We start from the raw sequence: 15,445 nt of genomic DNA, 5'->3' as shown, positions 1-15,445 counted from the left end.
AAGCTTAAACAAGACTTAATGTGGTCTTTCTTGAGGAGTGGGTTTTTTCTTGCAAACTTCCCATACAACCCACATTTGTGGAGCACTTGTGATATTGTTGTCACATGCACACAATGGTCACTCTTTGCCATAAAGTCCTGTAACTGTTTCAAAGTTGCCATTGGCCTCTTGGTAGCCTCTTTGACCAGTTTCCACATCTCTCTTCCATCCAGTTTGGTGGGATCGCCTGATCCAGGGAGAGTCCTAGTAGTACCAAACATTTTACACTTCTTAATTATAACTTTACTGTGCTTCTAGGTATTGATAAAGATTTTGAAATTTTCTGTATTCATCTCCTGACTTGTACCTATCTACAATATTTATTTCCGAGATCTTTTGAAAGTGCTTTGCCACCCAGTCAATTGTTTTCTTTCAGTTGCACTATAAAGCACTGACATGCTCCACAAATAGCTGTTTTTATACTAAATTAATCACATCGATTACAGCTGATCACAGGCAGAAGCCAATTACCTTGAGTTTACTAGTATTGTTTGGGAGGAGGGGTTGATCCTTTATCAGTCTGTTATTCTTATTTTATTATTATTATTTTTTCAAACTGTTGCTATTATACAGTATCTTTGACTCAAGACTGTAATTAAAGCAAAAAGTGGTTCCACAAAGTACTGACATGGGAGGCTGATCTTTTATCATTTCAAATTTTAGCAGGTTTTTATTTATTATTATTTTCCCGAACTGTTGCTTATATATCTTTGACTTGGATGTTATTGGTTGCATTGAATAAGTAAAGCTGAAAAAATATTTTTAAGTGTGTTTTCATTTTAGGCTGTAAAGTAACAAAATGTGAATATTTTCAAAGAGGGTGATTCTTTTCTATACCTACTATATAAGAGTGATTTCTTCATTACCAATGAACAGGATAAAGCAGATTGAATGATGAATTCATTGGAAATCTTACAGCTAATACTTCCCCTTTTTACTGTAAATACTGTATAATCTTCACTGGGACTACAATATAAACTGCAGAGTAGATGGGTAGCTTTGTTAAAACATGCATTATTGAGGAGATCAGAGGGCTTAACGCGTAGCTCAACTCCTGGTATAGGAAAAAAAAAAGTATAGGATTATGGGGCATTGGGACTCCTTTTGGAACAAATGAAACCTGTTCTGCTGTGACTAGTTACATTTGAACTAGAGTGACACCAATGTGTTGGGAAGGCATATGAGTAGGTAAGTTGAGGATGATTTAAATTTGGGAATATGGGTAATGGGAGTTTAGCACAGGCCAGTATTATAATGATACATGAAGGGATGAAAAAAGTGTAAAAAACAAATATGCATAGTAAAATACATTTTAACCCAATGTTTAAGTGCAAAAGTAAAATAAGTAACACATTACTAGCCTTAAAGCTATAAGTATAAGAAATAAAACAAGTGAGTTGGAGTTGTATGTAGCTGAGCATATTTATGATATTATAGCAATAACTTAAACCTAGTTAAATAGTAAAGATGTGGATGAGCATGACATAGATGGTTATGAAAGTTTTATTAAGGGCAGATGGATGGACAGACAGGACAGAAAGGGGGGTGTGAAGTGGGGGTATTGTCACTTATGTAAAATAGAATTTAAATGCAAGTCTACTTCAGTTGAATGATGAATCACATCTTTGTGAGAATGTCTGAAAAGTATTAGGGAAAGATTCCTTATTTTAGAAATGTACTTTAGATCCCCAATGCAGACAGTAGTAGTTTCAATACACATCTTTTTAATAATACTAAAAAGGCAACTTTACAGTGGGATATTATAGCCATGGGGGACATTAACTACCCAAATATTAACCTTGCAAAAAGCAGTGTACAAGAGCAGGACTTTTAGATGCATTCAATCAGGGCCGGCCCTAACAATTGCGGGGCCCTATGCGAAACGGATTGCGCGGGGCCCAGTCGGGGTAGGGATAAGGATAATAAGTGAAAATTAAGATTTTGTATTAGAAAATAAATTCGTCTTTGCATTTTATTCATTCTTTACTAAGTACAAAATCACGATCAAATTAACTTTACTTTACGAGCCTTGCGTGTAGCGAAGTCATACAGTATATCATCAAAATTTTGTTTCCTACATAGATCACGCTCAATAGCAAGAATTGCCAAATTGTTCAATCTATCTTCGTGAATTGTTGACCTCAAGTAATTCTTGATTAGTTTGAGGCGTGAGAAGCTTCTTTCACCAGATGCCACAGTTAAAAAAATGAAAAATGAACAAAATAAAGTATTTACTGATTTATTACGTCGTTATTGCATTTGATTACGTGATTTAACGTTTGAACGACAATTTGCATTTGATTATGTCACGTTTGCATTTGATTACGAGTAAATAAAATTTTAAAAAATACCTTAAGTCTACCAATTTAGGGGAACTTGAGGTAAGATTAACCACTTTTTAAAATTCCTTGTCAAATCCACATTTTTTGCTTTTTACCAGTAATTTTCAGTCAAATTATTGTTAATGATCTGCATATGCATGCGCTTGTCGCTTAGGGATGAATCGGTACGTTTTGAGAAAGTGTTTGTGAAAAAAAATTTTTTTTTATCTTACCCCTACTACGGGTAAGATGAAACAATCGTTTGGGTAGACGAATCACATTATTTTATTTTGTAAAACTATCTTAAACATTTGAAATGAGAGACTATTCATAAAACAAATTGTATAAAGATACAAGTTGACGTGCCGATGATTCTATGGCTGACTGTTAACATAGGGTGGGTTATCAATGTACAGGATCTTCGAATTTTATACAACGCTTGTTTCTGAGGAACAAGCTTTACTCACCGGTGAAAAAATCTGGCAATCCTCCGAATACCGGTCCCAAATTATTTAACAACTCTTTTCCTATCGAGTGGACAATATTTCGGAGCGGGAGCAATAAGGTTAGTTATAATTAGCTTACTTATTTAAAAATATAGGTTGCATCATGACATTGACCTTTCAGTGGCGCAACTGCCACAAACGCAATCTTTTCGGCAATTATATGCATTTGCTCAGCGATAACTACAACATTTAGTTGCTCCGTGTTGAACCGTTACCACTAAGAGACGTTGCAGCTGTTGTGCTGGAATTAATACAAAATATTGGAAATACATCTTATTGTCTTGCAATAAATGTTTTTTCGCGGCTTTCAGTGTAGTATTGTCCACTCGATAGGAAAAGAGTTGTTAAATAATTTGGGACCGGTATTCGGAGGATTGCCAAAAATCTTCGTCTGGCAGAAAAGAGAAAATTTAAACCACTGTCGGTAAATTTCAAACTATTCATCCAAAAAATCGATAACATCATCTCCATAAATAGCTCCTCCTATTTGATTGGTTTCACTGAGCTGAGCCATCATAAGGTTAAGAACGGTGTCTGTTTCATCTTACCCCAAGTTCCCCTAAATGACGAGTTTAGAGATAAAGCACCCAAGCAGCTACAATTTTTTTTCAATTTTATTTACTTGTCGTAATCACTTGAAACAACGACGTAATAGATAAAAAACACTGTAAAAACATAAAAACAGAATAAACACGCTGACCTATACATGATTATAAGTTATAATGGTTTAATTAAATAATTTACACCTAGAATTAGCGCGGGGCCTATGAAAGTGCGGGGCCCACTGCGGCCGCATAGGTTGCAGTGGCCTAAGACCGGCCCTGCATTCAATGTACACTATGTTAAAGAACCAACACGGGGAGAAGCCTGTCTAGATTTAGTATTTTATAACCACCACGGTAGAATTCAGGGTGTAGAGGTGACCGAATACATTAAATAGGCTGAAATGAAACAAATCAACAGGACCAGATAATTTTTATCCTCGAGGCCTTAAGCGAGTTCAAATATAATCCCATGACACATATTTTTAGGAAGTCACTGAGTACTGGGGAAATTCTGAAGAACTAGAAAATGGCAACTATTACCCTGTTACATAAAAAGTGTAATCAGGCAGATCCAATCAACTATAGGCCAGTAAGCTTAACGTACATCACAGGTAAATTAATGGAAAGAATTATCAAGGAACATATTGAGCAACACATGGCAAGACCAGGAGTTTTACTTGGCAGTCAGTATGAGTTCAGACAAGGGAGGTTGTGTTTTACAAACATGCTGCAATTCTATGATGAAGCCATAAAAGGATATGATCAGAGTGGTGTATTTGATAAGGTACCACATATGAGAGGCTGGGCATCCAACTAAAAGAAGTGGGAGTTCAGGGTGTAGTGAGTAGATATAAAGAGCTTTCCATAATGTTTGGGACAAATACACATTTTTCCTTGATTTACCCTCTGCTTTTATACCATAAAAATTTTTGCAGATTCCAGACTTGAAGGGTATCTACATACATTTTGGTCATACAATGTAGGAATTACAACACAGGTTAATGTGCACTTTTAATCACATCTGAACTATTTGATTTGTAATTTTAAACTGTGGAGTAGAGGAGTAAATGAAAAATAATGTGTGTTTGTCCCAAACATTTTGGAATATATAAATGACTTGGACAGGAATATACAGTGGTGTGAAAAACTATTTGCCCCCTTCCTGATTTCTTATTCTTTTGCATGTTTGTCACACAAAATGTTTCTGATCATCAAACACATTTAACCATTAGTCAAATATAACACAAGTAAACACAAAATGCAGTTTGTAAATGGTGGTTTTTATTATTTAGGGAGAAAAAAAATCCAAACCTACATGGCCCTGTGTGAAAAAGTAATTGCCCCCTTGTTAAAAAATAACCTAACTGTGGTGTATCACACCTGAGTTCAATTTCCGTAGCCACCCCCAGGCCTGATTACTGCCACACCTGTTTCAATCAAGAAATCACTTAAATAGGAGCTGCCTGACACAGAGAAGTAGACCAAAAGCACCTCAAAAGCTAGACATCATGCCAAGATCCAAAGAAATTCAGGAACAAATGAGAACAGAAGTAATTGAGATCTATCAGTTTGGTAAAGGTTATAAAGCCATTTCTAAAGCTTTGGGACTCCAGCGAACCACAGTGAGAGCCATTATCCACAAATGGCAAAAACATGGAACAGTGGTGAACCTTCCCAGGAGTGGCCGGCCGACCAAAATTACCCCAAGAGCGCAAAGACGACTCATCCGAGAGGTCACAAAAGACCCCAGGACAACGTCTAAAGAACTGCAGGCCTCACTTGCCTCAATTAAGGTCAGTGTTCACGACTCCACCATAAGAAAGAGACTGGGCAAACACGGCCTGCATGGCAGATTTCCAAGACGCAAACCACTGTTAAGCAAAAAGAACATTAGGGCTCGTCTCAATTTTGCTAAGAAACATCTCAATGATTGCCAAGACTTTTGGGAAAATACCTTGTGGACTGATGAGACAAAAGTTGAACTTTTTGGAAGGCAAATGTCCCGTAACATCTGGCGTAAAAGGAACACAGCATTTCAGAAAAAGAACATCATACCAACAGTAAAATATGGTGGTGGTAGTGTGATGGTCTGGGGTTGTTTTGCTGCTTCAGGACCTGGAAGGCTTGCTGTGATAGATGGAACCATGAATTCTACTGTCTACCAAAAAATCCTGAAGGAGAATGTCCGGCCATCTGTTCGTCAACTCAAGCTGAAGCAATCTTGGGTGCTGCAACAGGACAATGACCCAAAACACACCAGCAAATCCACCTCTGAATGGCTGAAGAAAAACAAAATGAAGACTTTGGAGTGGCCTAGTCAAAGTCCTGACCTGAATCCAATTGAGATGCTATGGCATGACCTTAAAAAGGCGGTTCATGCTAGAAAACCCTCAAATAAAGCTGAATTACAACAATTTTGCAAAGATGAGTGGGCCAAAATTCCTCCAGAGCGCTGTAATAGACTCATTGCAAGTTATCGCAAACGCTTGATTGCAGTTATTGCTGCTAAGGGTGGCCCAACCAGTTATTAGGTTCAGGGGGCAATTACTTTTTCACACAGGGCCATGTAGGTTTGGATTTTTTTTTCTCTCTAAATAATAAAAACCACCATTTACAAACTGCATTTTGTGTTTACTTGTGTTATATTTGACTAATGGTTAAATGTGTTTGATGATCAGAAACATTTTGTGTGACAAACATGCAAAAGAATAAGAAATCAGGAAGGGGGCAAATAGTTTTTCACACCACTGTAAATAACAAGCTGGTTAAGTTTGCAGATAGATAGCAAGTTAGGTGGATTGGCAGATAATCTAGAATCCATTGAATAATTACAGATGGACTTGGACAGCATACAGGCTTGAGCAGATTTGTGGCAAATGAAATTCAATTTCAGTAAATGTAAAGTATTACATGTAGGAAGTAAAAATGTTAAGATATCATACAATTATTCCACTTAAAATCTTTTATCAAGCACATCTATCTCATTTAAAATTGTCCAAAATGTATACAGGGCAAGATTCAACATGGGAATGTTGAAATTTAGCTCCAGCCTCACTGGGCCACATGTTTTGGGCCTGCACCAAATTAACCTCATTCTGGGCAAAAATCTTTGAATGCCTATCAGACAGCCTTGGTGTCACAATCCTCCTAATCCGTTAACAGCTGTGTTTGGTGCACTCCCAGATGGGCTTAAAGTGGAGAAGGACAAACAAACTGTAATTGCCTTTACTTTACTACTTTAAGATTCTGAAGTCGCAGTGGACTCATCACTATAAACCTCCAGACAGTATGCAGGTTAAGAAGACTAACAGAATGTCGGGTTATATAGGACAAAGTGTAGGTTACAAGTCAAAGGAGGTTGTGCTCAAGCTTTATAATGCTGAGGCTTCATCTAGAGTACTGTGTACAGTATTGGTCCCTGGGCTACAAAAAACACATAGAAGTGCTACAAAAAGTCCAGAAAACAGTGTCTAGGCTGATCCCAGGACTACAAGTGATGAGTTATGAAAAAGATTAAAACAGCTGAGCCTTTTCAGTTTAAGTAAAATAAGATTAAGAGGAGATATGATTGTAGTGTTTAAAATTATGAAGGGAATTAATATAGTGGATTGAGACTGTTACTTTAAAATTAGTTCATCAAGAACACATGGACACATTTAAAAACATGTTAACAGTACATTTTGCACAAATATTAGGAAGTATTTCTTTATATAGAGAACCAAAGACACATGGAATAAACTAAGAAGTAGTGTGGTAGACAGCAGTACTTTAGGGACCTTCAAAATTAAGACTTTTTTAATTTTGGAAGAATTAAGTGGATAGGACTTATGAGCTTTGTTGGGCTGAATGGCCTGTTCTCGTCTAAATATTTCTAATGTTCTAAACTGGATCTTGTATCAGTTCCTGATATGAATTCTCATGAGATTATAATGGTTGCAGACTTTAAATCTCAATCTACTGCATTCATCTTACAGTTTATCAAGGCTGATGACCTCACGGACTAATGAGATTTTTATGCCCAAATACTGAACATTTTTCTTGTTGCACAGACAGTACGTCACAAATTACAACAAATCGACTATTGTTTTATTCTTAATCATTTACTATACTCATCTGAATTTTATAAGTAAGACTTTATTGTTAGATCTCACTTTTATTTTGGAGCTCAAATCTTCAAACTCCACCAGTACCAAATTAATGCTAGTGAATGAGGAATTTATAAATTAAAATTTTGCACAATTTGATCTATTTTTTAGAAACAAATGTGTCTCCAGAGTCATCTGCAGATACAACTGTAGGAAACAATCTAGGTATTTCCAAGTGCAAAAATCATCTCAGAATTAAACTGCAGAGTAGTAGGACATCCAAAGTGAGCTCCAAAATTTCTAAAGTTGATTAAGATTAAGAATTTAACCTTTTGACTACACAGAAACTAAGCAACTTATGTAAAAGTCATTACAAACATGCAGAAAAGGCCAACAAGATTTTATCTCAACAAATACATAAAGAATTCAGAACAAAGGTCTCTCAACTTGAATTATAACAATTTAATCAGTTCAAATACTGGAATCCAAACCCAAATATGCACTGATTACCTTTAAAGTATTAGCTGATTTTTCAAAATTGAAGAAAAAAAAAACTTTCAGATATTTTAAATTTAAAGAAATTCAGCATTTTATCTGGCCTCTTAGGAATTTTTCAAGAGTTTTAGCTGCCAAGCACTGAAACAACCAGCAGTGTAATCTGAAATGTCTTTGAATAATCAGGATTGAGCACTGAGTAAATTAAATGAGACTAGTCCTTTCACTCGGTCTCTGCCCTAGCACACCGCCACATATAGGCTCCAAGATGCCATGAAGCATTGCAAGCTCGAAACAAACCAATTTCTTCAGATAACAATAAGCAAATACGTTGCAGAATGTCTGTAGTTGCCAATAATAAGCACTTCTAACTAAAGCAGACACACAGAGTGGTATTTAACAGGAAATTAATACATTTTTTAACATAAAGTGAGCTACTATTTGAAATTATTTAAGACAGAATACACAACAATCACAGATACTCACATTAAAACCTCCCTCATAACAAGATCAGGGGGAAAATTAGAACCAGAAAAAGGAGTAAGGTAACAGAAACAGTTTCAAGAGATAATCTTAAGTATTATTGCTAAATATAATCAAATCAAGTAGGAGAGTAATGGGACAGTGCAAACAAAAAAGTACAAACAGGTGAATAATTTAAATAAAAGAGGCACTTTATATACATAATGCAGATATCATGATTATTCCAAGTTAACCATAAATGCTTTGTGAGGCTTTTGGAAAGCACTTTCTTACATTTTCCTTATGACACATTAGTGTCTGTGCTTACTTCTGTAGGTCCATTCACATTGATTGAACCCTATTTAGATTTTTAAAAGAAAATTAGGAAGAAGTATTTTCTAATAATTCTCTGCTTCCTCAAGAGAGAGGGTGTACATAAGACTGTACAGATGAATACAGCAAGCAGTGGCTGCTGAATACCATTATATGGCTATCACAAACCAACTCTAGGATACGGCACTCACACAGCTGTTCAATGTGAGATGTTAACAGGTATTTCAAGTCATCAAGCTGGGAACCTATCATATTAAATTTTACTGTGCACATTTTGCTTGTAATATTTAGCTAAATATTTTAACCCAGCCACAGCGGATGCACAAACCAGTGTGTTTCTTCATGCCGGTCCCAAGCCCGGATAAATGGGGAAGGTTACGTCAGGAAGGGCATCTGGTGTAAAATTTTGCCAAATCAATATGTGGACAACAATATAAATTTCCATACAGGATCAGTCGAGCCCCAGGTTAACAACGACCGCCACCAGTACTGTTAGCCAACAGGGTGCTGGCAGAAATTGGGCTACTGTTGGTCGAAGAAGAAGAAGGAGAAGAAGAGGGGGGAGACGTGTCCAGAGGCAGGAGGAAAGGAGGAATGTAAAGAGAGTGGAACTGAGGGTAGGAACTTTGAATGTTGGCAGTATGACTGGTAAGGGGAGAGAGTTAGAAGATATGATGGAGAGAAGGAGGATTGATATATTGTGTGTGAAAGAGACTAAATGGAAGGGGAGTAAGGCCAGGTGGATTGGAGGTGGATTCAAATTGTTCTATCATGGTGTGGATAGGAGGAGAAATGGAGTAGGGGCTATTCTGAAGGAACAGTATGTCAAGAGTGCTTTGGAGGTGAAAGGAGTGTCAGGCAGACTAATGATTATGAAGCTGGAAATTGGAGGTGTGATGATGAATGTTGTTAGTGCATATGCCCCGCAAGTTGGGTGTGCAATGGAGAAGAAAGAAGGTTTTTGGAGTGAGTTGGATAAAGTGATGAACAGTGTACCCAAGGGACAGAAAGTGGCGATTAGAACGGATTTCAATGGACATGTTGGTGAAGGGAACAGAGGAAACGAGGAGGTGATGGGTAGGTATGGTGTCAAGGAGAGGAATGAAAAAGGTCAGAGGATAGTGGATTTTGACAAAAGGATGGACATGGCTGTGGTGAATGCATATTTTAAGAACAGGGAGGAACATAGGGTTACGTACAAGAGTGGAGGAAGATGCACTCAGGTAGATTACATCCTATGCAGAAGAGTCAATCTGAAGGAGATTGAAGACTGCAAAGTGGTGGCAGGGGAAAGTGTAGTTAAGCAGCATAGGATGGTGGTCTATAGGATGACGTTGGAGATCAAGAAGAGGAAGAGGGTGAGGGCAGAGCCAAGGATCAAATGATGGAAGTTGAAAAAGGAATACTGCAAGGTTAAGTTTAGGGGGAAGGCGAGACAGGCACTGGGTGGTAGTAAAGAATTACCAAACAGTTGGGAAACTACAACAGATGTAGTAAGGGTGACAGCAAGAAGTGTGCTTGGCGTGACATTTGGACAGAGGAAGGAGGAAAAGGAAACCTGGTGGTGGAATGGGGAGAAGAGTATATAGAGGAAGAGGATGGCAAAGAAGAAGTGGGATAGTCAGAGAGATGCAGAAAGTAGACAAGAGTACAAGAAGATAAAGCACAGGGTGAAGGGAGAGGTGGCGAAGGCTAAAGAAAAGGCGTATGATGAGTTGTATGAGAGGTTGGACACTAAGGAGGGAGAAAAGGACCTGTACCGATTGGCTAGACAGAGGAACCGAACTGGGAAAAATTTGCAGCAGGTTAGGGTAATAAAAGGATAAAGATGGAAACGTACTCACAAGTGAGGAGAGTGTGTTGAGTAGATAGAAAGAGTACTTTGAGAGGCTGATGAATGAAGAGAACGAGAGAGAAGAGGTTGGATGATGTGTAGATAGTGAATCAGGAAGTGCAACGGATTAGCAAGGAGGAAGTAAGGACAGCTATGAACAGGATGAAGAATAGAAAAGCCGTTGGTCCAGATGACATACCTGTGGAAGCATGGAGGTATTTAGGAGAGATGGCAGTGGAATTTTTAACCAGATTCTTTAATGGAATCTTGGAAAGTGAGAGGATGCCTGAGGAGTGGAGAAGAAGTGTACTGGTGTCGATATTTAAGAATAAGGGGGATGTGCAGGACTGTAGTAACTACAGGGGGATAAAATTGTTGAGCCACAGCATGAAGTTATGGGAAAGATTAGTGGAAGCTAGGTTAAGAAGTGAGGTGATGATTAGTGAGCAGCAGTATGGTTTCATGCCAAGAAAGAGCACCACAGATGCCATGTTTGCTCTGAGGGTGTTGATGGAGAAGTATAGAGAAGGCCAGAAGGAGTTGCATTGCGTCTTTGTGGACCTGGAGAAAGCATATGACAACGTGCCTCGAGAGGAGTTGTGGTATTGTATGAGGAAGTCGGGAGAGGCAGAGAAGTATGTAAGAGTTGTACAGGATATGTACAAGGGAAGTGTGACCATGGTGAGGTCTGCGGTAAGAGTGACGGATGCATTCAACGTGGAGCCCTTTCTTCTTTGCAATGGTGATGGACAGGTTGACAGATGAGATTAGACAGGAGTCCCCGTGGACTAAGATGTTTGCTGATGACATTGTGATCTGTAGCGATAGTAGGGAGCAGGTTGAGGAGACCCTGGTGAGGTGGAGATATGCTCTAGAGAGGAGAGGAATGAAGGTCAGTAGGAACAACACAGAATACATGTGTGTGAATGAGCGGGAGGTCAGTGGAATGGTGAGGATGCAAGGAGTAGGGTTGGCAAGGGTGGATGAGAGACCAGCTATGTTATATGGGTTGGAGACGGTGGCACTGACCAGAAAGCAGGAGACAGAGCTGAAGGTAGCAGAGTTAAAGATGCTAAGATTTGCACTGGGTGTGACAAGGATGGATAGGATTAGAAATGAGTACATTAGAGGGTCAGCTCAAGTTGGACGGTTGGGAGACAAAGTCAGAGCAAGATTGCGCTGGTTTGGACTTGTGCAGAGGAGAGATGCTGAGTATATTGGGAGAAGAATGCTAAGGATAGAGCTGCCAGGCAAGAGAAAAACAGGAAGGCCTAAGAGAAGGTTTATGGATATGGTGAGAGAGGCCATGCTGGTGATGGGTGTAACAGAACAAGATACAGAGGACAGAAAGATATGGAAGAAGATGATCCGCTGTGGCGACCCCTTAAGGAAGCAGTCGAAAGAAAAAGAAGAAAATATAGCTAAATATTTTGCTTCCTCTTTCACTGCAAACCCTGCAAGTCTTCTGCACTTCTCTCATATCCGTAGCCATTTTGATTATCAGCTTCATCAATTTATTCAGTCTAGTAGGGGGCATCTTGAAACTGGCTGGCGTTGTATATTTAGATAAAAAAAATAGATTTTTTTGTTTCATAAGGTAAATGCAAGACGTCTTTACTTGAGACCTCTGTGTCTGCCTTGCCACCAGCCAGGCTAGACATCTGCCTGCTCTAAGATGTAAAACATGCCAATTGGATCATTTCTTCAATTACAGTTCCAGGCACCTTAAGTACTGTATTCCGGTATATAGATGTTTTTTTCTCATCTACCTTTCTTTAAAACAAGCCATAATAACATGCCACTTGTTTTGGCTTTCGGGATTCTTGAAAAGGTTACTGTTTTGGGATCATATCATGTTCAAAAACTTATCTGAGTTCATTGTATTTCAAATATTAAATATGAAGAACAACAACACAGACACAGTGCTGCCAGTGGAGAATTCATATCTGACAAAGGAGAAATTTTAAAATTGCAAAGAAATTGAACATTTTTTATTTTATTTTGAAAATAGCAAAACATAACACATTCTGAGAGATGTAAATTAACAATAGAAACTACAAAGTAGATGAATACTTCTTACATAAGTCAGCTATTTATAAGCAATTTACACTTTTATATATTTTTACAAAATCTAATAAACATGTCAATTTAAGTATCTGGAGTGTGGGATCCTAACCCTAACAATGTTTAAGCTCGGTGCTTGCAGGTACAAATTCAAAGGAATATATTTAAAGTGAATATTTTTAAGTGTATCATGTGTATCAGTTTCCAGTAATTGATTTGTCAAGAATAAGCAAGAACAAAAACACAATTTGTTTATAACTTATTATTTATACATCCTTGGAACTAAACACAATTTATGCTAGCTACCTCATAATTCACGGCAGCCTTGATAGAAAGTTAACACAAATGAAGAATATGCTAGACCACTGTAAAAAATGTATCTCAACACCTGTCTAAACTTGTAAAGTAAAAAATGATTTACGACTCCAATATATATTATAATTAATAAGCACATTTATCTTCCTTGGCTAAATTACTATGTAGCAAAGAAGTTATGTGAAACTATACTTCCTATTCCTACTGACATACTGACAGATTCAGAGTTTATCAGACTTCCACACCAAATTAGAATTTGAAAATGAGTTACAAAAAATACATTTGTAAACAAATATTTAAATATACTGCACAAGTAAAGTGGAGGAACATATAGGATAAAAGACAAGTAACAGCAGGCAATGTAAATTTTGACATAATATACTAGTTCCTAACAACATTCCTAAACGGGGTAAAAAAGCATTTTACTTCAGGGAAAAGCTGTTACTAATTCACTAAATACTCAAGCATGGTAGTGAAGCTTTTAATATGAAGGGCAAGGATGGTGAATGAAAGGATATCTATGGATGATGGAAGCAAACATTAAGGAAATGTGTGTTAGACAGCACTACAACAGTGTGTAGTGCTCAGGAATGAGGTACTCCTCATTCCTGGTGCTATATACATTATAGTGTACACAAACCTCAATCCAGCTTTCATACGAACGCTAGCAATAATACAAAAGTAAATAAGGAGAAAGATCAGAAGCCACAGAAAATGATAACTTAAAAAGTGAAAAGTCAAAAAGCAAACTATATGTAAAAAACAATGTGTAAAATAAAAAAATAAAGTTTATGTGCAACTAAGAAGGTATTAAAAATTGGGCAGAAAAAAGTTTTAACTAACCATTAGGCATTAACGTCATTTTTCCAAGCACAAATATACCTTGCTGAAAAAACAAGCTTGAAGCATTCAACTCATAATTCTTTCATATCTACAACACCATATACTGTACTATGAGAGCACAGAAATTTAAACTGGTAATATCTTTGTTCCACATCTGACAAAAGAGTTGTGTGGCCATTTTATTTCTTAACCCCATAATGTCAAGACTTTTATGAGAAGAAAAATATTGGTGACTAATTGCGTAATTATTAAAGAGCAGACTTTACTTGTAATATAATATTGAGACTTGGAAAACAGTTTAACTCTACTTTTAGCAATTAACTGATAAGATCTATTGACATCATGACTGTATAAAAATTAATCTTTACAACAGATAAAGATATTTTAATATGCATTCATCACAGGTTAAAGTGTTCTTAGAAATAACACCATTATGTGTATTATCAAAATTCATAGTAACACGCAAACATTCAGGTTGTACACTATCTAGTTTAAACATTCAGTAAAACAAAACCAAGCCCTTTTTTGTTATTGACCTACCAATCTTAACTTGGTTTACACAAATTACCTATTTTAACTTGTACCTAAAGAGAAAAGTATACTTTAAACAAAGACAAAAAGCAACCTATACTGTAATGTAGTCTGAGCCTGCAGTAGCATTCATTTTGTTATCAGCATTTGTCAGGCTGTTAATAAGGGTAACAAGTAAAAAAATAATTAAGACAGCAAATCTAAATTATAGAAAAGACTGAAAATAGTGCACTAAAAATAGACATTGATGAAATTTTTAAACCATTATTGTTTAGATATCCTATAGAAACAGACTACTTTTGGACACAGCTTAATATCCAAAAATGCTGAATAAATTCAGGACAGCAATTGAATCAACAATGTAGCAAGTTTCTATACAACCTGTGACCTGATAAGTTGGAGAGAAATTCTCTGCAAATCCAGATATTCATTCCATCCAACAATGGTGAGTGAAATGAAAACTGTTCCTAGTTAATTTCAATCCTATATCTGGCACAAAGTCCAGAAAAATATTATTGAATGAATAAGTAAAGATTGAATATGTGCATGTATGTGTCCTGTAATGTAAAGGTGTTTCACCTTGTGTTTTAAATTAACCCACACTGCACATGAACAAAAACATATTTGTAGAGGAGATAAGGTGGAGTTTGATGTTCAAAACTGGTCACTATGTCTCTTTATGTTTACTATTGGTTGTGTGGTTATGTACCTTCATTCCTATAAGATCTGAAATTTCAAACTGCTTACACTGCCAGTTTGTTGAAAAATGTTTGGGAAAACAAAAAGATTTGCTAAAAGTGAGCATCAGTATAGCTAATGAACTTTAATAAAAAGAACAAAAAGGTGAAACTTGTGGGATATGGGACCTTAAATTGATTATGTATCAGTCCCTCATTATTTGAGTAATAGTTGAGGATATATTTCTGTCTTTTGGGTTGTTTTAACAAGGTTTTATCAGGTTTTAACAAAGTTTTATCAGGTCATCTTAATGTTGTGAATGATCAGATGCAACTTAATTAGAGGGTTGGATAATCATGGTATTTCCCAAGACCCTTATGAGAAAGAGACATTA

At 36.9% G+C, this 15,445-nt stretch overlaps 2 protein-coding genes across 4 annotated transcripts in view; one reads left to right on the top strand and one right to left on the bottom strand.

Moving 5' to 3' along the window:
- LOC127527298 (uncharacterized) overlaps positions 1-11,330 on the top strand; it is a 214,429-nt gene extending 203,099 nt beyond the window's left edge. Inside the window, exon 2 of one of the 2 annotated variants that reach the window (XM_051925590.1) lies at positions 10,763-11,330. In XM_051925590.1, coding sequence (XP_051781550.1) covers positions 10,763-10,793 — 31 coding nt within the window. In that variant the 3' untranslated portion in view covers positions 10,794-11,330. The other variant, XM_051925591.1, reaches the window with a different exon arrangement.
- fez2b (fasciculation and elongation protein zeta 2b) overlaps positions 1-15,445 on the bottom strand; it is a 125,769-nt gene that overhangs the window by 8,611 nt on the left and 101,713 nt on the right. The window lies entirely within an intron of this gene.

This window comes from Erpetoichthys calabaricus, chromosome 3 (assembly GCF_900747795.2).
Source record: "Erpetoichthys calabaricus chromosome 3, fErpCal1.3, whole genome shotgun sequence".
Taxonomy (NCBI): Eukaryota; Metazoa; Chordata; class Cladistia; order Polypteriformes; family Polypteridae; genus Erpetoichthys; species Erpetoichthys calabaricus.
This window is presented reverse-complemented; position numbering and strand designations above follow the sequence as displayed.